Raw genomic sequence first — 22,181 nt, 5'->3', positions numbered from 1 at the left:
TTAATTGACATCTTTCATTTTTACATCATCTCCAAATATATTCCTATTCTGTCCTATTCATCAAGACTTCTTTGAAAAAAAAATCATCTCTAAGAAGCATGTAAAAAGGAGAGGGGGAAAACGAATCCATCAATCTCTTTTGACTATCAATCTCTTTTGACTATTTCATATCCATAGTGCCCCATGTGCTCAACGAAAGAAAAATTATGCTTTTTCAGAGACTTCTAAGTGAGATCTACAACTACTTGAAATAGTTCAACTTGACATCATTCAGAAAAAAAATATGGATGGAAAAAAAAAGCCTTTTGTCCAAACAAATGCATTTGGATGGACAACCAAGCGATCTAGTCCATCAGTACATATATCTTGGATTTGAATTTTTTATGCAAGTGGAAAATGAACTGGATCTAGAATTGAGCAGGAGGAAGGGAACAGTCTGGATTGTTTTGAAGAATTATGTGGCATTTCAGCAATGGATTCCATGCTCATCCCTGAAACTAAAACCCATTTGGTCACAGAATTTTTTTGAGTGGTGATACTTGACTAAATAATAATAATTTACATTCTTTAGTGCTTGCTATATGCCAAAACCTGTCCTTTGGGAAGTTACAGAGAGTGAGGAGTTGAGGAAGACAGTTAAAATGCAAGCTGGAGAAGCAGAGAGGGTGGTGGTACCTTTGACAGTAATAGGGAAATTTAGGGAGAGGAAGGTTTTGGACATGTTGATTTAAAATATCAATGAGTCATCGAGGTATATAAATAGACATTTGCAGATGGGAGAGTAGAGGTCAGGAGAGAGGTTAGGACTAGACAAGCAAATCTGAGTCATCTTCATAGACATGATAATTGAATGGGAACTGGGAGAGAATATGGGAAGTTATCACTAAGTTGTCAAGTCTCATCAGTTTTACCTTTACAGCATCTCTCACATGCACTGATTTCTCTCTTCTGACTGCTACCACTGTAGTGTAGGTCCCATCAGCTATTACCTAGATTATTGCAGTTGCCTGCAAGAGTCTCTGTAGCTCAGATCTTGAATCTATCCTCCACTCAGCTGTTAAATTACTCTCTCTAAAGTGCATGTCTGATCCAATCACACCCCATCCCACAATTTTAAAACCTCTAATACCTCTATTACCTCCAGGATAAAAGATAAAGTCCTCTGGCTTTTAAAGCCCTTCAAAACCTAGCCCTTTCTTGCCTTTCCAGGCCTCTTATACTTACACCCCTCCACATCCAGTGACACTGGACTCCTTGCTGATCCTTGCCCAAGATATTTTAATTTCCTTACTCTGGGCATTTTCACTGGCTTGAGTTGAGACCTGGAATGCCCTTTCTCCTCATCTTTGCCTCCTAGCTTCCATGGCTTCCTTCAGGTCTCACCTAAAGACCTTCCTTTCATCTTAGTGCCTTCTCTCTGAGATTACTCCCAATTTATTCCAGGATATAGCTTACTCATTATTAATGACTAATTAATTCAGTCATTTTCATATTGTCTCCTCCCTTAGACTGAGGAGCTCCTTGGGAGCATGCATGGGCTGCTCTTTTACTTTCTTTGTATCCCTATCTCTTAAAATATTGTCTGGCACATCATAAATGCTGAATGACAGTCTATTTGTCTTGCCTTGCCTTTGATTGCCTAGTTACTTAGTAACAGCGGTGTATTTTGAACCAATTCTTCTCCTAACACCAGGCCCAGCACTGTACTTTCCCTAATATTCTATACTATTTTAGTTTCCAAAAAATCAAAACACCAGTCTCCAAAGAAATAAAAATTGAGGGTAATTCAGAGGGTACTGGAAAGGTCTATAGTAAGCATAAACAAATTGCAAAATATTATCCTTGACAATCAGTAAAAAATGTGTTTCAGAGAATATTTAAAAAGGAGATAGGCCAGTCATGGAGTGAGAGAGTGATGTAATTGATGGAGAGTTTAAGTGCTGCACTGGCACTGCTGGAATATTAGATATTGTTGAATATATGTTGAATAGATGTTCTATGGAGGATGTAAGAGAACCCAGACAAAGGTTAGTCCAAGATAAGGTATGGAGAGGTTGCAGCTGCATTTCTTGATGGAATACCAACATTGTTGAGATCTCTCTCTCTGTCTCTCTCTCTCTGTCTCTCTCTCTCTCTCTCTCTCTCTCTCTCTCTCTGTCTCTCTCTCTCTCTGTCTCTGTCTCTCTCTCTGTCTCTCTCTGTCTCTCTCTCTCTCTCTCTCTCTCTCTCTCTCTCTCTCTCTCTGTCTCTCTCTCTCTGTCTCTCTCTGTCTTTCTGTCTCTCTCTGTCTTTCTCTCTCCTCTGTCTCACTGTCTCTGTCTCTGTCTTTCTCTCTTCCTTCCTCTCCCTCTCCCTCCCTCCCTCCCTGTCCACCGTACTTAGAATCACATTTACTTGTGTTTATAATTTGATTTGAATTTGAGTTTGTTGGTTTAGGAAATTCTCAGTGAAGAAACCTCTCCTACCAATGCACATTAGCAACTACTTTGCAGATCTAGCCTGAATCTCTTGAGAGGCCAGGGCCATTCAGCCTCTGTGCTTCTGAGGTCTGACTTGCATCTGGGTCTTTCTGGTTGCAACACTTAATTCCTATCCATAACACCATAGTAGGCAAAAAACTATTCTTACTATTAAAAGGTCACATCTTGGTTTATGAATTAAAGTGCACTAGACTTTCTGGTTGGTATATGAGACCTCAATCCATAAACTTCCACTCCATTGTCTTTTTGTGGCATGGAGGGGATGCTTTCTGAAAGGCCATATGATAGAGCATTAACTTTGCTAAGTTTCTTCTATGCTGCAAAGGTTTTAAGTGTGATTCTAGTAGCAGAATAATTATTTTTTTTTTAAGACCAGCCTTGCCAAATACTGAGAGACTCATGGCTGTTAAGTTAGCTCATTGATAGCAATCCAAGAAACAAACAAACAAACAATGACAAAATGGTTCTCATTCTTAGAGACCCCTTTTATTTCTGCAGTACTAATGGCAGAGTAGTGGAGTGTAGGGGATTAGATATGACTAAAGTGTTATAAATAAAAATTAAGCTGGAGCCTTATTACCAGATTTATAAGCATTTATTAGTAAAGAGAGAAAAAAAGAGAAAAAAGGTTCCAGCCTTTTTAACTTTAAGTAAAAATTCAATCCTCCATTGGAACTGGTGGCTCTGAGCTTGTCAGAGATCATCTTAAAAGATAGATACCCAGAAAGAGAGTCAGCCCAGGGAACCAGTTAGTTCAAGAGACTCATCTAGATAAGAGCACGCTTAGCTTCTCATACAGGCTTTTTAAAAAGTCCTCGCTCCTCCCATCCTGGCATCATAGGCCAATGGTTTTCAAGTGTCATGAAATGTTATGCCTGAGTCGGGATGCTGGCACAGAATACTAGGGGACATGTGACTCTGTGACTCCTTTGTCCTGCCACTGGGGTGCATGGGGTCAAAGCTGGGTTGGAGATATTTTACTTCTCACAAAAATAAGTCTTTTTGCCTTCTATAGACATTAATTTAGCTGTTGATATTTTATAGGTAACATTTTCCCCTGTAACCTAGTAGACATAGTAGAGGACCTGAATTATACTATTCTTTGTTACTTTACTATAAATGAAACTAAGTGCCAGAAATAAGTTGTTGCTAAATAAGACTGTCCCATAGATTGAACCCCCCTCCCCTCCCCACCTTATACTTAGGAGATTCAGTATCCATGTTAATGTCTATTAAAACACCTTAGCTTGCATGTCCTGTAACTTTACTTGGCCACACAGCCTTTGATCCTGTCATCATCTGTAATAGTTTATGTTCACATTTCAGAACTCTTGAGACTCTTATCTGTCATCTTAACCTCTTCTTCCATCTTTTTTGTTTCACTCCTCCTAAATCAGTTCTTAATTCTCATCACAACCTCAAGCTGTTTCACTCCTTGTATTCCAATCTCATCATCCCTCTTTGTTCCTACTTGACTCCAATTTTCAATTTTTGTCCTATCATAAAGATGAAGAGTTACCCTTTGAGTATTTCTAGCATTCTTCTTCTTAGCTTCTACTGATATCTTGCCAAGTATTGTTAGAAGGCACACAAGTGCCAGCTGCCATCTAGATCTATACTAGATTTGTCAACTAATCTCAATTTTGTCCAGATGATTGCATGATAATTTTTTCTTATTCCCTTAATGACCATCATACTATGCAGCCTCTTCTCTAAACCTTTTCTCTTCATAGACATCTATACTACCATCTCCCTCTGTTTGAGAAGAGGACCTTGCTTCATACTTTATCAAGAAAAGAAAGACAAACCATTGAGAGCTCCCTCTTCTTTCCCATGGTATATGGCAGCTCTCCTCAAAGCATCTTTTCCCATTTTCTCTTACTTTGCTTTGGTCTATAAAGAAGACCATTCTCCTTGGCTTATGCCAATTATCTTCTCATTGCCTTTCCCCAAAATATTAGCCTCTTTTGAACTTCCATATTTCAAGGCACAGCCATTCTTCCAAGTTTGTAGCTTCAGCATTATCCTCAGCTCTTCATTGTCCCTGACCCCACATATGTAGGCAGATGCCAGATATTGCCATTTTTATCTCCATAGCATGTCTTATTTGATTCCATTCTATCTGTATAGCTCCTAGTTCAGTTCAGACCCTCCAGCCTATACTATCGCAGGGTCCTCATTGTACTCCCTGCCTTATGTTCTCATCCACTCCAATTCATCCTCTGAACTAGAACCTATTTGGCAGGGCCAGGTAGCAGGAAAACCTGCTGGGACACTGTCTTCTTGGCATTCCTTCCTCACTACTTCTACTAGTGGTGGCTGCTCTGAAGTTCCCCCAGCTGCTCTGACTGCTTACACAATTTGAATGAGATGGCAGCCCCCAATGTACTTCCTTCTAGTGAGGTAGATGACTCTGGGGTCTTAGCATCTGCCTTCCTATTGTGTCCTCAAGTCTTACACACCTGAACATCTACTCTGCCCTTGTAATCCGAACTCACCTGTTACTGTCATCTGACTACTGATGTCACTCCTTGCCACTTGCCCTGCAGCTGGACTTTCTTCCATACGTTATTTCCTCCTTAGAGTGTGAGCTCCTTGAAAGCAGGGACTGTCTCTCATCTTCTCTGTTTTTCTCTTCAGTCTTAGCACAAAGTAAACAATAAATGTTCTTTTATTTATTCATTCACAAAGTGATTTTCTATCACTGTAGATATGACCATCTAGCTTCTACTTAATAATCTCTAGTGGATTTCTGTTGCCTCAGAGATAAAATAGGAAACTGCTGTTTGGCTTTTAAAGCTCTTTCCAACTGGCTTTAACTTGACTTTTCTGACTTATTGTAGATTATTCCTTTCCCTGAATGCTGATCAAAACAAACTGCTCTTTTCTTCATAGCTTACTAGGTCACTCCATTTCCTATCTTTTTGCTTTGCACTGACCATTTCCTGTGCCTGGAATGCTTCAGACATTTTCCTCATAGTTTTTATAGATTCCTTAAGAGTGTCCATCATTTTGTGTGTGTGTGTGTGTGTGTGTGTGTGTGTGTGTGTGTGTGTGTGTGTGTGTGTGTACGTACTAGGATGCAAGTTCCTTGAGAGCTGAGATTGTTTTAGATATTATTTTATCTTTCTGTCCCCAGGTCCTAGAACACATAGGTATACACTGGATCTGGAATCAGGAAGACATGAATTGAAATTCCAACTCAGATACTCAATAACTGTGTGACTGAGAGAATCACTTCAGTTTGCCTGTTTCCTTATCTGCCAATGGGGATAGTAAAGCACTTTCAAGGTTATTGTAAGGATCAAATGAATTAACTTGTGTAAAGTGCTTTATAAACCTTAAAGCTCTACATGAGTACTAGCTATTATTATGGTGTTTGAATCAATTTCCTACATGTCGTGCATCCAGATTTTATCAGAGAAATGTTTGCTGCTAGGATTTTTTGCTTGGAATGTGCTTCATACTGAGATTATCAAGTGAGAATCACTGAGTCAGGAGACTTAAGTAGCTCTTAGAAGTGGATATTTGCTAATGTAGTACACTAATGATGTCTTTCCCAAAGTCTGGAATGCTCACACAAAAGTACACACAGAGTCCATAGGAAATTAATTCAAGTATAGAGAGCAGGTGGCAGAAGGATAACTGTTCCTTGTTGTTGCAAATCTTTTTCTCCCATTCATCAGGTTCTCAAGAAATTCCTTTAAGAATGATGAATTTGTGCCCATCTCTCCTTGACCTCCAATGCACATGGTACTACTAGCTGATCTAGGGATGCCTCTGGGACACTGATAAGAAGAGAGCAAGTAAACATGTATTAAGCTACTTTTTTGTGCCAGGCTCCACACAAAAAACAAAAGGCAGTCCCTGTCCTCAAGGAGCTTACTGTCTAATAGAAAATAGAAAATCTAAAATATTCTGGACCCTTTTTACAACCAGAGGCCAAAGCCCAGGCCACTCTTACTCTACCTTCATCCCCCCATCAAATATCACACAGACTCCATTTCTGGCTACCAATTTCTTTTTCATTCACTTAGTGATTTTTAGATGATACCTGTGGCATGGCCAAATTTCCTTGAATTAAGGAAGCAGTGGAAAATCATTCCAGTTGGAAGGCCTTTTAATACTTAATCTGAAATAGGTGAGTGATTGGTTTGTCTTGTTAAGGATTGAGGCTACAATCAGGTGGGCTCATTGCAACCTCACTCTTATACTTTTCTTCTTTAGAATGACTTTATTATAGTTTCCACCTCCTTCCCAATTTCCTTTCTCTCAAAGAAAGGAGGGGAAAAAAACTTGGAACAAATTAACAGAATCAAGCAAAACAAATGGACACATTGACCACATCCAAAATGTATTTCTCAGTCTGTACTTCAGTTCTCTCTACTCTGATGGATAGTGGATATCATTCTCTAATATCTGTCCCATGGAGTTGTATTAGGTAATTAATTGCATTGATAATGTTCCTTAAGTCTTTCAAAAATTATTTTTTCTTTAGAATTTGCAAATATTGTATAGATTGTTTTCCTAGTTCTACTTTACTGTGCATTGTTCATAAAATCCTGCCAGGGTTCTTCGAATCTATCCCCATCGTTGATTCTTATGTAACAATAATACTTCATTTTGTTGATATGCCATAATTTGTTTAACCATCCTCCATAATATGGGCACAGTCTTTCTTTTGATTATTTTTCCACAACAAAAAATGCTGCTGTAAATATTTTATACATAATGGATTCTTTCCCCATTTCTTAATTTTATTCTAATTATATTGGATAATTGTTTAGTAATTTTGGGAGATATAATTCCAAATTGCTTTCCAGAAGAATTGACCTAATTCATAGCTCTACCAGCAGTACATTAGTGTTTCCCACAGACACTCCCATAATTATCATTAACCTTACTTGTCATATTTGCCAATTTTAAGGCTATTCAGTAGAATCTCAAGATTATTTAATTTTAATCTCTCTTCTTAATAGTGATTTGGAGCATTTTCATATGAGCATTAATAACTTTCTTTTTCTCTTTTGGCAGCCACCTTTCATAGCCTTTTACCATTTTATCTATTGAGGAATGATTATTCTTATATATTTGAATCAGTACCTTGTATACCTAGGCTATGAAACAGTTATCAAGGAAATTAGCTGCAAAGATCCCCCCCAGTTTACTGTTTTACTTCTAATTTTAACGGAATTGATTTTGTTTGTTGTCACAGATTTGTGTGATATTAATATAAATTGTATCCCTCTTTCCTCTTTTGTGGGGAACATTTTGAAAACCCTTTTTAGTTAGTTTTCAGCACCCATTGATTGGGCATGCATGCATGCTATGGGAGGATTCCAGAGGCCTCATGGCTCCATGGCTCCATGGCGTCCTGGAGGAAGCTTGCCTCTTGTCTCTATGACTCCTGGCAGCTGGAGGACTGACCTCTGCCCCAGTCTTAGGTCAGTACAACCAGTGAAACCCAGAAGGAGTAACATAACTGGGGGGGCGGGGGGGATTAAGAGAGAGGTTTAAGGAAGGAGAGTCTTTGTCTGAAGACTTTTCCTGGTACAGCAGCTTTTGGTTAACCTATGGAGACAAGCATGACAAACTCAGATTAAGATTAGTCAGGCATGGCCAGGTGATTATGTGACTGACTCCTTCTTACTCCAACTTTTACTGTCTAATAAATAATTATAAATTAATGTCGAATCTCTAGAGATTTTTAATCATAACAGATTTTCAATTTTATATAATCAGGCAGTTAGATAGCACAATGGATAGAATATTGAACCTGGAGTCAAGAAGACCAAAGTTCAAATTCTGTCTCAGACATTTACCACCTGTTTGAATATGGACAAGTCATTTAACCTGTGTCTGCATCACAGTTCATAAACTGTGTGTTATAATTTTATATATAATAATAGTTCATATAATAACAGTTCATAAAAATGGGCATAATAGCAACTACTTCCACAGATGTTAGGATCAAAAGAGAGATTATATTTGTATAGTACTTTCCAAACCTGAAAGGTCTATAGAAATACCAATTATTGTTATTATCAAAACTGCCTATATTATCTTTAATAATCCATTCAATTCCTTGTTTGGTCAGGAATTCTTGCCCTGTCCATTGCTGTGAAGCAAATCTTCCCCCTTGCTCCTTTAGTTTGTTTATGATATGTCCTTTTATAATTGTGTTTTGCATCCATTTAGATTAGAGATTATATGGTATGAGATATTGGCATAAACCTGATTTCTGCCAAACTACTGACAGTTTTTCCAGCTGTTGTTGTTGAATAATGAGTCTTTATTAAAGTAGTTGGAGTCCTTGGGTTTATTTAAAACTTTGCTACTGTGTCAGTTTGTCTTTGTGTTGTATTCTACTTGCTCCCTTAATCAACTTTTCTATTTTTTTAGCAAGTAACAAATAATTTTGATGATTACTGCTTTGTAGCATAGTTTGAGACCTATTATTTCAGAACCATCTTAACTATTTAAAAAATTAATTCCCTTGTTATGCTGATTTTTAGAAAAGGGGGAGGAAGGAAGGTTATACAAAGGGAGAATGCACATATAAATAAGGTAAGGGAAAGGTGTGGGGAATGAGGGGAAAAGGTTAGCATCTTTACCATTAACCCAGTTATTAATCCCACTATCTAAATACTCTAATATAAATGGGTAAGTCCAACAGGGAACCAGATTTCACACACACACACACACACACACACACACACAGAGAGAGAGAGAGAGAGAGAGAGAGAGAGAGAGAGAGAGAGAGAGAGAGAGAGAGAGAGAGAGAGAGAGAGAGAGAGAGAGAGAGAGTCCTTGGTGGGTCAGATACAGGGATCCAGCTGTGTCCTCAATTGTCTCAGGGAAAAGAGATTTTCTCCAAGTTTCACTCTGTCCATCAGAGTGTATGGAGATGTCCTCTCCCCCTTGTTTGGTGGAATTCAAAGAGGCTGCTTGCTAGCTATCTAGGGGAGTCCAGGAGAGAACAGATCTTCACTTTCCAGGCTTTACCTTCAGCTCCAGTGTGACTGTTGGAAACCTGTTCCTTTCAACAGCTTAGAACCTGACTCAATGGCTCTCAGAATCCAGGCCTGTCAATCATCCTCTTGCTACTTCTCCTTCCCTTGCTATACTTGAGAGTCTTTTTTCAAAATTTTCCCCCTAATTTTATAAAGTAACTTTTTTGGTAGTTTGGTATGGCACTGAAAAAATTTAATTTAGGTAATACTACTATTTTTATTGTGTTGGAATGTCTTAACCATAATATCATTACAATTATTTGCCCTTATTTCTCTAAAGAATATTTTTATAATTTTATTCCTATAATTCCTCTCTGTCTTGGTAGACTCCCAAATATCCTATGCCTTTTGTATATACTTTAATGGAATTTTTCTCTCTGCCTTTTTTTGCTGGTTTTTGTTGGTAGATTATGGAATTGCTAATGACTTTCGTGGATTTAATTTATGTTCTGCTACTTCTCTAAAGTTTTGTTTCAGTTAATTTTTTAGTTGACTCTCTAGAGTTCCTTAAGTGAACCATCATAGCATCTGCTTAACAAGTTCGTTTTGTTTCCACTTTGGAGATGCTTAATTTCTTTTATTTGTTTTACTGCAGTGATAGAGAACTCTGTCAAATTATAAAGGGGATGGTTGATATCTTGTTCTACCCTGATCTTATCAGAAAGGACTCAAACATTTCTCCATTACAGATAATTGCTGCCTCTTCATTTTATTTAGACACTATTCATCATATTCATGAGCCATCTCTTTATTTCTCTGCCTTTTTTATGTGTTTTATTTTGACTACAGCCTTTTTGGGTATTTATTGATAAAATTATATGATCTGTTTTTGTTATTAATATGTTTTGTTTATAGTTTTCTTAAACCGACCCACTCTTACTTTCTAGATAAAAATCCAACCCAGTCATAGTGTATTTTCTTTGTGATATAATGGTATAGTTCCACTTTTTAGAGGTACATAGCAAGGTTAACATTGTAGTACCAAAGATGCCCCTTTTGTGCCCATCCCAAACTTCCTTCTTGTCATCCATATACTTTTAAAAATGCTTTCTTGATTCTTTTTTTCCTTTTATACTTCCATCACTATCTACTACCTTTTCTCCTCCTCCAAGAATCTCTCCCTTGTAACAAATAATTATAATGCAGCAAAATATTTCAGCACGTTGGCCATATCTGAATTGCTTCTCTCATTCTGTATGTCTAGTTTATCATTGCCTCTGGCCAGAGATGGGCAGCATGTGTCTATGTCAGTTTTCAGACATCATGGTTGGCCATGGCATTAGTTGGATTTTTTTGTACTTTTTCAAAGTTGATTTTCTTTACATTTATTGTTGTGGTCATTATATACTTAAAAAGCTTCTGTTCCTTTTATTTCAGCAGCTGTTCATACTAGCCTTCCTAGGTTTCTCTGATATTGTCATTTTTGTCATTTATTAAAGTATAGTAATTTTTTGTTATATTCATCTACTTCACTTTATTTACCCATTTTGTTCCCAAGTCATTAACTACAACAAAGTACTGTGATAAATATTTTTGTACAAGTGGCTCATTTTATGATTCTATCTTCAATTCCTAGTATTGTTGTCTATTCAGTAGTTCATCTTAGTAAATATGACTGACTTCTTTGTTTCACCATGTTGTATTTTGCAGGACTCACTTAAATTCATTGCAGTATATTTGTGAATCCCATTTATAATACTTTCATTTCCTATTTGATTGCCCTTAAGTTTTCAAATCTACTTAAGACTGAGACCAGAGGGAATGATCCTGGTAATTTCAGATGCTTCAGGACATCTCAGACTTTTGTAGTTCTTTTACTTTAAGAATTGGAGTCCAAAGATATTTAACAGTCATATATCCATATGAAAACAAAAGCAGAGTCTGTGGATAATTCATTCTAAAGCTTTTATGTGTGTACTACACTGTGCTGGTTAGGTACTGGGGATTTAAAGACAAAAACCAATACTTTCCCATGAGGAACTTATGTTCTGCTGAAGGGAAATGTATACACTAAAAATGATCAAATATGGTTAAAGTGGTTTTAGGTGATTAAAGCTTAAAATTGGACCAGGACTTTTGGAACATCCTATAAATGCAAAGGAAACACAAAAAATACTATCTAGGTGCCACAGGAAAAGCTTCCTGGCAGAAAAGGTTCTTGAGCATAGCCTTGGAGGAGGCAGGGGATTCGGTAAGGCTAAGCTGAGTAGGGGCCATATTCTGGAAAGGCTCTGAGAGAGAGGAGAATTATTCAATGCTCCACCTGGCCCAGAATGTAAAGATCCTGATGGCTAGTAATCAGGGGTTAGCCAGTTAAAGGTGACTGGAGCCATATTGCCCACGAGATGTTTCAAACTGGATTCCAAAGGCATTTTTCAGTTCAGTGTATGCAAACCAGATCCTTCACCCTGGCCCATTTACTCCTCTTCTTAATTCCCATTTCTCTTGAGGGCACCACCATTACTGTATTAATGTTCTCAGTACTGGATTCTTCCTAAACCCTTAACACTTAATCACACTACCCCTTCCCACTCCCAACCTCTTCCTCTAACCAGTTATCATGTCTTTCTGATTTTTCCTCTACAATATCTAGCATCTTTTCTCTTCTTATTACTTACATAATCACCCTTTAGTTCAGGCTCCCAGCATGTCTCATTTAAACTATTGCATAGCCTCCTAATTGATGTCTCTGCCTCATATCTCTTCTCTCCAGACCACTCTCCCACAAATCTGTTGAACTGATATTCCTAACATGCAATTTTAAATGTCTCCATCTTGCTCAATAAGTTCCAGTGACCCTCTAGTCATGTCAAGAATAAATCGCAATTCCTCTGTTTGGCATTTAAAGTCATTCACAGAAGCAGATCTATAAATACACGTCACTGCTCTCATACATACACAAGTGCCTTTATTTGATAGCTATGGCATGTCAAATATAGTTTTAATGTAGCTAGATAAATTATTTGCCTCTCAGCTTCTTTTATAATTGTCTTTAGATTGCTAGACTCTGTACTATGGAATAAGTGTCTCGGTCATACCTGAACTATTTTAGAGCAAAATTCCCAAGTTAATAGTATGCAGTCATTTCTTTGTTAGATTCATTTTTAATGGCTTGAAAAGCATTGTTTTCATTTAGGGTCAAATGGTGGTTAATATTACTCTGATAAGGAAATTTAAAAATATTTTTCTATTGCTAACCAATTCAAATGATTTTCTAAAGTGTTTATAATTCTCCTATGTTTTAATATGCAGGACAGAATCCAGATAGTCGATTTCTTCATGGTACAGAAATGAAGTCGGACCCAAACAAAAAAAAGCAGGAAAATGGAGTGACCTTAGCTCCAGAGGATACTTTGCCTTTTTTGAAATGCCACTGTTCAGGACATTGCCCCGATGATGCTATTAATAACACGTGCATGTGAGTATTAGATGGAAGAGGTCTTAGAGTGGCAATTGTAGTTCTCTTTACATAGTGCTCTGGTTTGCTCCCCCTTCTGAGGATGTTTTAAGTAAACAGCCTAATAACATTTAATTTTACTTGATAGCTTTCATCCTAGAAGATTCAAAATGCTTTACATTCTGCATATAATAGAGCGTATTGTGGTTCCTGATTAAAACTCCCTTCTCTTCTTCCTCCCTCTCCCCTTTTCCTTTCCTCCCTTCTCTCTTGCTCTCCTTCCCCCTTCTCCTTCTATCTCCCTCCTCCCAATCTTTCCCAGGCCAGAAGTCCAGCAGCCACTCCCAGATCCAGACCCCTTGCTGATCACCAGGGAACCTTTGGTCTGCCCATTTCCCCTTGACCTGGACAGATTTGCCTGTCCTTAGGGAGCCTGCTCCCTTCCCCCAGGCTACCTTATTGGGGATGAATTTCATTCAGACACCTGATTGGCATTAGCCCCTCGGCATTCAGAACTCACCATTTCTAGCATCCTCCCTTGTAGTAGAAATGACAGGCACGCTCTACCTGGGACGCCTGGTCTCTTAGAGATTGGCGTTCAGTCCCTTTGCCTGCGACCCACGAACCACGGGACTTAGTGCAAACCAGCCTCTTAGAATCTTTGTTTTCTCATATCTAAAACAGTGACATGCTTATCCAAGATAATTGTGAAGAAAGGGTTGGACAAGTTAGAGTGTGTAGTGTAGTCATACAGTGTGTGAATGTGAGTAGTAGTTGTTAATGGTTTTCCAAAGGGAATTTTTCACTCATTGGACTCCATCTGAGAATATATTAATAAAGGAAGTTATTCTGTATTCTACTCTAAATACAATTATAGTATATTTGCTCTTATAAACTTGTCAGACTTTCATGTTAGAACTTATTGAACCCGAGTTTACATATCTCCAGAGTAGGACAGGTGACTTTACTAGTCTAGAAAACTCCCTTGGAGGAAATACTCTACCAATTCAGATTGGTACCTTCTCTACATCTGATAACCTTCCAGGGTTGCCTGGACTACTGGGAAGTGCAGTAAGTGGCTTGAAATCCCTCCATCACTGTGTCAGAGGCACAACTTGACCTGTTTTGAGACCAACTTTCTGGCAACTAGGCAAGAGCTCTCAGGCTCACTGATAGTGCTTCGGAGAATGAGATTGATGCAATTGGGAAACATTCCACCAAATAATTAAAAATATAGTATAATCTAGATAATGTTAATTTTTGATTTTTTTAAGTCCTTATGCAGCTGAAGGGATCATTTCTATTTGAATTTGACACTGCTGCACTAGGCAACACTGCCTCTTTCTTAGTCCAGAATTGCCTAAATACTTTTTATCATGTAAACCTAAAACACAAATAAAAATGAGGATAGAAACTAGAATTTCTTTAGAGAAAGGGTTATATAGTTCATGTTATTAAAAAAAAAAGACTGTGGGAGTAGAAATACAGAAGAAAAACAATTGCTTGATCACATGGGTCGATGGGGACATGATTAGGAATGTAGACTCTAAATGATCACCCTGGTGCAAATATTAATAATATGCAAATAGGTCTTTTGGGCACATGTAAAACCCAGTGGAATTGTGTATTGGCTACGGGAAGGGGGTGGGAAAGAACATGAATCATGTAAGCATAGAAAACTATTCTAAATTAAATTAAAATTTTTAAAGAAAAAAAAAGAACCTGACCACAGTCATATGACAGACCCTTGCTGTCTTTCTTGAGCCAACCTCATTACTTTTCAGAGAAGACCAAATTTCGATGCATCCCAGGATGATGAATTTTTCACTTTCTTCCAAATCGGAGATCCCACTTCATTGCTGGAGGGAAATAGGCACAGGGATGAATTTAAAGAAACCTAGAATATTGAGCAAGTGTTCATATCTCTATGGATAATTTTCTATGTAGTTATGCAGATAAATTATTCTATGAATCTGTAAATGCAAAAGAAAAACCTTCCTAGGGCATCATATGTAAGTGATGCTTTTTACCAACTTATAGGTTTTTTTTTTTTAATATGAAAAAGGCTAATTAAATGCTGTATTCTTAGAAGTTGTGTATCTATATATAGGCTTTGTATGTGAATGAATAATGAGTTATCAAATTGAAGGCATTAGTTTTTTATGAGGATTAGCAGGTTCTAGAGGATCCAAATTATTGCCTTCTTGGACAGTGACCAGTGCTTGTTGTACTCTTTGGTCTGTCTGCCCCCTGGTGGTGATTTCCTTTTCTTTGTGACTAAATAGGCAACTTCTCTCTCTCTCTCTCTTTTTCTTTAAACCCATACCTTCCATCTTGGAGTCAACACTGTGTATTGGCTCCAAGGCAGAAGAATGGTAAGGGCTAGGCAATGGGGGTCAAGTGACTTGCCCAGGGTCACACAGCTAGGAAGTGGCTGAGGCCAGATTTGAACCTAGGACCTCCCATCTTTAGGCCTGGCTCTCAATCCACTGAGCTACCCAGCTGCTCCCCTCTCTCTCTTTTTTAAGAGGCCTCAGTAGTTTCACTGAAAGCTTCCCAGAGCCATGCTCTTCACCAGCTTTTCCAAAAGTCAACTTGTATTTTTTATTGCCCATTTTTTCTAGCACATAGCACATTCTACCATAAAGTTTAGTATTGTTCAAAGACATTCTGAGTTGCTACGGTTTATGTTTTTATTATTAGATATGCTTTCTTGCTGAGGCTATGTGATGGCAGAAAAGCATTGAATTCCATGTCTAGAAAGCTGCATCCTAGTCCTGGGTCAGCTGTTAGACTGATGTTGCCTTATTGATACTACTGGTCTTAATCCAGACAAAGCTGGAGAGCTTTCATTTACTAGCCACCTTGTTTTAAATTTTACTAATGATGCTTGTGTGGAGAGCACTCATTCTGTAAATGGTAGAGCTAAGGACAGTGTGAATTGAAGGCCCAGTGGAATTAGTACCTTTTGATCTGAAATCTTTGCATTTCTTTCAGAACTAATGGTCATTGCTTTGCCATCATAGAAGAAGATGATCAAGGAGAAACTACATTAGCTTCAGGCTGTATGAAATATGAAGGTTCAGACTTTCAGTGCAAGGTAAGACCTAATTTGAGACCTATAAGACCCATATGTTGAAAACAGTTCTACAAATTGGATTAGCACAATTCTATGTTCTAGTATCAGTTCTGTTTAGTACAGCTTTAGTTTGCACATCTGTAAAATGATTCTAAACCCAATGATTTCTAAAATTCTGTCAAGTTCTAGAAATCTATGATAGGATTTAAATAGATGTCTTAAGGAAAAATGGACTAATTTATTGCAATTTGTGATTTTAAATAGGTACCAGTTTTTTATTTTAACAATTATTGTAGCTCTTCCATTTCTAAATATTGGGTAAAGTATTACCACCAACACTAAACCCCTTCAACTTAACTTTTTTCATAATTTTATCATTGCTCATATGTAGGTTGTAAAATTAATCATCACTATTTACTTTTATAGATTTGAGGGCTAAGGCACTGAGAGGGCTTATTTAATGTCAAATAAAAACTTGGGAAAGCTTGGCTTGGGGACATAGAATGCTTGGCACCCCCAGACCAACATTCAGACCCCCTGAGGTTTCTACTTCCCCAGTAACTCTCACATACCCCCTTCTCTCAGTCACGTAGCCACCATTCTTATCCCACCTGTCCCCTGAGCTTAGAATACTCTTCCTCTTTACCTTTCAGTTCTTAATATCCAGGGCCTCTTTCAAAACTCAGCCCAGATGACTTTGCTTTATCCGAGGAAAAGGACTTGGATATCTCAGCCTATGTGGTCTTCTCCTCAGAGGTTACCTTCAATTCTTTGTGCATCTTATGTTTACTTTGAAACTTAGGTATATGACTATATATAGTATATATATATATAGGTAGTCTGTTGACTGTCTGACTCGCCTTCTGCCTTCCTCTACCAAGCCCTGCTCTTCATCAGCACAGTGAACTCTTATTTGCTTGCCTGCTCCGTGCTCTGCCATTTTCTCCTCTTTCCCTGGATGACCCAGCTTTGCTCTGTCCTGCCTTCTCCCAACCCGAAGCTGTCTTATCCTGTCACCAGCAGTGCCCCGCCGAGCCTCCACCTTGGATTCCTCTCGTCCCGCTGTTCTACTAGGTCTTTACAATTAGGCCTTTATTGCTGCTAGGCTTCCCTTGTAAACTCATTCTGCTCTTCACAGCATCTCTTCCAGACTTTTTCATTCTTTCGTAAACCTCTCAGAGGTTCCCCTTCCCAGCTGAGAACCTCATATTTTACAGAAAAAATAGAGACCATTTGCTGAGAGCTCCCTCTTCTCACTTCTGCATTTCCTGTTATTCAGATCTCTTTGGACCCTGAATCACATGATGTAGTTGTCTTACTCTTTCCCAAGGCCAACAGCTCAAGCAATTCTATTAGATAGGAAGGTAGGAAGGCACTAGAATCAAGAGGGATTGACAAAGACTTCCCATAAAAACTAAGACTTTAATCCATAATATCACTTTATTTGTATCTAATATTCCATAAGGATCTAATTGAGGGAGAATATATGATCTATCATGGTATTTTCTGTCATATAATGTGGTATTTCAGCTAAATTTTGTCTCCATCAAGCATTCTAGTATTTATGTCTCCAGCACAATTCTTGGCACAAAATAATAATTTAATTCATTTGTTCACTTTTTGATAAAAATATTTCCAGAGCTATGACAATAATGAAACCTATGGAACACATCATCTGCTTAACATGAAACATTGGTCTTTTCACATTTTTCCTTCTAGGATTCACCAAAAGCTCAGCTACGAAGGACAATTGAATGTTGCCGAACCAATTTGTGTAACCAGTATTTGCAGCCTACACTACCCCCTGTTGTTATAGGTAGGTTACTTAACTCAAGAAGGAGTAGGATTCTGAATTAATATGTTTTATACAGTTCCTTTTGGTAATAAATGAAATACCTTTTAATATGTCATGTATTTGAAGCCCAGTGTATTCATTGCAGTAAACTCTCTCCCTCTCTCCCTTTCTCTCTCCATCTCCATCTCTGTCTCTATCTCTCCCTCTCCCTCTCTCCTCCCTCTTCCCCCCCTCTCTCCCTCTCTCTCTTCCTCCCTCTCTCTCCCTCTCTTTCTGTCTCTGTCTCTGTCTCTCTCTCTCTCTCTCCCTCTCTCTCTTCCTCCCTCTCTCTCCCTCTCTTTCTGTCTCTGTCTCTGTCTCTCTCTCCCTCTCCCTCTCTCCTCCCTCTTCCCCCCCTCTCTCCCTCTCTCTCTTCCTCCCTCTCTCTCCCTCTCTTTCTGTCTCTGTCTCTGTCTCCTCTCTCTCTCTCTCTCTCTCTCTCTCTCTCTCTCTCTCTCTCTCTCTCTCTCTCTCTCTCCCTCTCTGTCTCTGTCTCTGTCTCTGTCTCTCTCTCTCTCTCTCCCCCTCCCTCCCTCCCTCCCTCCCTCCCTCCCTCCCTCCCTCCCTCCCTCTCCCTTTCTGTCTCTCTCTGTGTCTCTGTCTGTCTGTCTGTCTGTCTCTTCCTCCCTCTCTCTCTTTCTGCCTCTGTCTCTCTCTCTCTCTCTCTCTGTCTCTCTTCCTCCCTCCCTCCCTCTCTCTCCCTCTCTTTCTGTCTCTCTCTGTCTCTGTCTGTCTGTCTGTCTCTCTCTCCCCCCCTCTCCCTTTCCCTCTCCCTTTCCCTCTCCCTCTCCCTCTCCCTCCCCTTCTTCCTCTCCCTTTCTCCCCCCCCCCCTTCCCTTACTGTATTGGTTCCAAGGCAGAAGGATCAGTAAGGGCTACACAATTGGAGTGAAATGACTTCTCCAGGGTCACACAACTAGGAAGCACCTAAGTTCAGATTGGAACCCAGGACCCCCCTCTAGAACTGATTCTCAATCAATCCACTGAGCAGCCACCTAGCCGCCTCCATATTCACTGCATTTTGAAAAAGTGTATTAGATGTTAACAGATTTGCAAAATGATCAATGTTCATGCTTTCTCAACACTCACTCTTACTAAATTAATTTGTTCATAGTTATATTGAAATGAAAAATGTTCTCTTTTCCTTTGTTCACTAATGTGTATATACAAGTGCACTCTTCTTTCACTATGACACCACAATCTTCTCTGAATGAAGAACTAAACCTCACGGTTTAGTGTGCTTAGTGCTCTGACTTGCCAACAAATAAACTGATTCTTTTTGCCCTTTGGTTTTATAAATACATTTCAGAAGTGTCAGAACCTAGAGGAAGTGGACATGATGCTAATAATGCTGATCTTTGTTTTTCCTTTAACTGCTACTGCCATTACAATACAGTGCTGTCTTCAGAAATTTCGGTGTGATTTTCTCAAAATCAGATGTTATAAAAATGGAAAATGCTACATTGGCTATAAAGTAATCCCTTGAGTCTCTGCTATTTGTGTTTTTTGTTATTTGTTTAGGTCCATTTTTTGATGGTAGTTTCCGTTGGCTGGCTGTCCTTGTTTCTATGGCTGTGTGCGTAATTGCTATGATCATCTTCTTCAGCTGCTTCTGTTACAAGTAAGAACTTCTTTGGTTATGGTCAGCCAGTGTGATTCCCACATAGTATGCTTTGTTAATAAGAATGAGGTGGAGGTTTGTAGTATTTGAAAAAGAAAGACAGAAATTTTCATGGAGTGTAATTGTTTCAGATAATGTGGATGTGAGAGAAATGAGAAATCAAGAAACTCTTTCTTACCTCCCATTTTTTATCTTATATAGGCCCATTCTGCCTCCCCAGCTCCTTTATCAGTCCCGTTAGGGTTTTTCTTTCTCCCATGCCCCACAAGTGATTGATGTGGTTTGGGATTGAGTGTCCTGTATTGTGGGAGAAGAAAGGACACCTGCCAAACCTCACTACTTCCCTGTACTTGTGAATGCTTCTAATTTTCTTTTATGTACAATTTGTAGTTTTTTCAGAGTTTTTAAAAGTGATTTTTGGCTTCAAAAATACTTATTTAACCACAGCCTCCAATAGAAGATGGTGATTATTTTGAATACTGCTGGATATTTAAATCCTGTTTTCTTCAATAATTTTATTCTAACTTTTCAATGAACTTTTCATATATTTTCTAGAGTTTGGTCCTTTGTCCCTCTTCTACTGCTGAATCTTTAAAAACATTGCTAATTGAAATTACAGAATGAGAGATTTAAATCACAAATAACCAGTAGTCTCTGAGAACTATAGTGTTAGAATGAAATACTAATGGAGAGTCTGTCCTAACCACCCTAATACTCTTTGAAAAGTATCTTTTAGAATAAGATGGACTCCCATATACAGAGATTACCTTACCTACCTGAATCTGTTTCTTTCTGAAAGCAGGAGGAAAGAGTAAGTCTTTCAAAGCTTATAATTCATTGTGTATCATTTTTAACTTAATTCTGTTGTTCTTTTTCAAGGCATTACTGCAAAAGAATAGCAAGAAGCCATTGTTATAATCGTGACCTAGAACAGGATGAAGCTTTTATACCGGTGGGAGAGTCATTGAAAGACCTTATTGATCAGTCACAAAGTTCTGGAAGTGGATCTGGACTTCCTTTGCTGGTAAGCAGAGTGTCTTCTCTCATTCTTCAATAATCTTTCTTACTGTAGAATAAACATTTACTCCAATTTATCATTCGTCTTTACAAAAAAAAATTCATGTTTATATATACAGTTTATAGCTTTGCTTTTGTTCATAGATAAAATTTTCTCACATCAAACTCCATGGGACCTTGAACCTATTTTATTGTAATAAATTTTTATTAAAATCAATTCCGTGGTTTCTAAGGACCCTTATCTCACAAAATCTGTGATCTAAGATCTGTGAAGCATAATCTCAGCCTTACTTTAGTATCTAGAGAGGAAACACATATTGAAACAATTTGCAGATAATTCTCAGATCTGTTTATCTAGCCCTAATCTCTCTCCTGACTTTCAGTTTCACTTTTCCAGCTGCTTATTAGATATCTCAAACTTGATGTCCCATGGAAATGTTAAACTCAACATGTCTCAAACTGAATTCATTTTCTTTGCCCAAACCTTCCTCTCTTCCTAATTTCTGGACTGGCAAAGTAGATGTCATCCTTGATTCTTTCATTCTCTCTTACCCTTGTAAAGGTTAAATTTAATGGTCGGACATGGTTTATTTACCAAAATAGAGGGGAAACAATAAAATAGAGAAATGTGAAAGAGGTTTGAGAAAATAACTCTCTTAGTCCTCAGCCAGGAGGGCCAGCAGTGAGTAATTAAGCGGCCTACTCCAAGAGGGAAGCTCATCTCTTAGGAGACTAGGAAGGGAGTCACCCTTTCCGCTCACCCAACCAAGTAGTCCAGGAGTCAGTCTAAGTTGAAGTCACAATCCACACTGCAGTCTCCTGTGAAGTTCCCTGGACTATCTCCAGGAGACTCAACTTCACCAGACTGCCAGCCTGAGGATTTTGTGGCTTTTATGGTGGTTTCCTATCCCTGCCCCTCTTCACAGGGGGGCCAATCACAGTTTCCAAAATTGTCACACCTCTCTCATCCTCTGAAGGGGGCAACTCTTATCAAAGACCTCTGAAGGTCAGTTTCTCATCAGAAAAGTTTATAGTTTCTGAGGGTGTGAACTCTTAAAAGAATTCACAAGTCTCTGACTGTTTGAGTTAGAAAAGGGCGGGAGCTCTTCCAAGTATCCTGTTGACTTCTCACCTCTAAGGGTGTTAACTCTCCTCCTAGGAGTAAGACTTTGTGAACTTCCCTTACTTTAGAATTAAGTACGAGTGTATTCACTTTTGTTGATTAATTCAAAAGTAGACAAAAGAGATAACATTAATCCAGTCTTCAGTCTAGTAAGGTACTAAGTAAGGACACTTAAGTTATTGTTATTCCAAAGTGTTACCTCCAACTGGGCAAAGAGAACAAAGGATTCCCCTTTCACAAGTACAAACTCAAAACAGACAAAGGGAACCAAGAATTTCCTTTCACACCCTCAATATCTGATCCATTACCAAGTATCCTTAATTCAGCTTTTGTAATATCCCTTATGCAGAGGTATCCCTGACTCTCCTCCCCTACTACCCCCATGATGCAGGCCCTTATTATCACCTCATGCCTGGATGGTTGGAAGAACTTGCTTTAGGTCACTTTTCATTCCAGGCCATCTTTTATTCGGCTACTACTATGGTCTGGCAGCAATATGTTGCTTTATGGAGTTAAATATGAATAGTTGGTGAACAAAATTTTGGTAGTATATGTTACTGTGATTAAAAAGCATCCATTTTCAAATAAATGCAGTCTGACCAGTCTTCATTTTTTTC

At 38.5% G+C, this 22,181-nt stretch overlaps 1 protein-coding gene across 1 annotated transcript in view; it reads left to right on the top strand.

Moving 5' to 3' along the window:
* The window catches only part of BMPR1A (bone morphogenetic protein receptor type 1A), a 55,645-nt gene that overhangs the window by 20,545 nt on the left and 12,919 nt on the right, over positions 1–22,181 (top strand). The window contains exons 3-7 of the mRNA XM_056797292.1: positions 12,746–12,911; positions 15,888–15,990; positions 17,689–17,785; positions 19,325–19,424; positions 20,304–20,448. Of these exons, the coding sequence (XP_056653270.1) occupies positions 12,746–12,911; positions 15,888–15,990; positions 17,689–17,785; positions 19,325–19,424; positions 20,304–20,448 (611 nt within the window). The remainder of the gene's footprint in view (positions 1–12,745; positions 12,912–15,887; positions 15,991–17,688; positions 17,786–19,324; positions 19,425–20,303; positions 20,449–22,181) is intronic.

This window comes from Monodelphis domestica, chromosome 1 (assembly GCF_027887165.1).
Source record: "Monodelphis domestica isolate mMonDom1 chromosome 1, mMonDom1.pri, whole genome shotgun sequence".
Classification (NCBI taxonomy): Eukaryota; Metazoa; Chordata; class Mammalia; order Didelphimorphia; family Didelphidae; genus Monodelphis; species Monodelphis domestica.
Note: the sequence above shows the minus strand (reverse complement) of the source record. Positions and strands in the feature narration are given on the sequence as shown.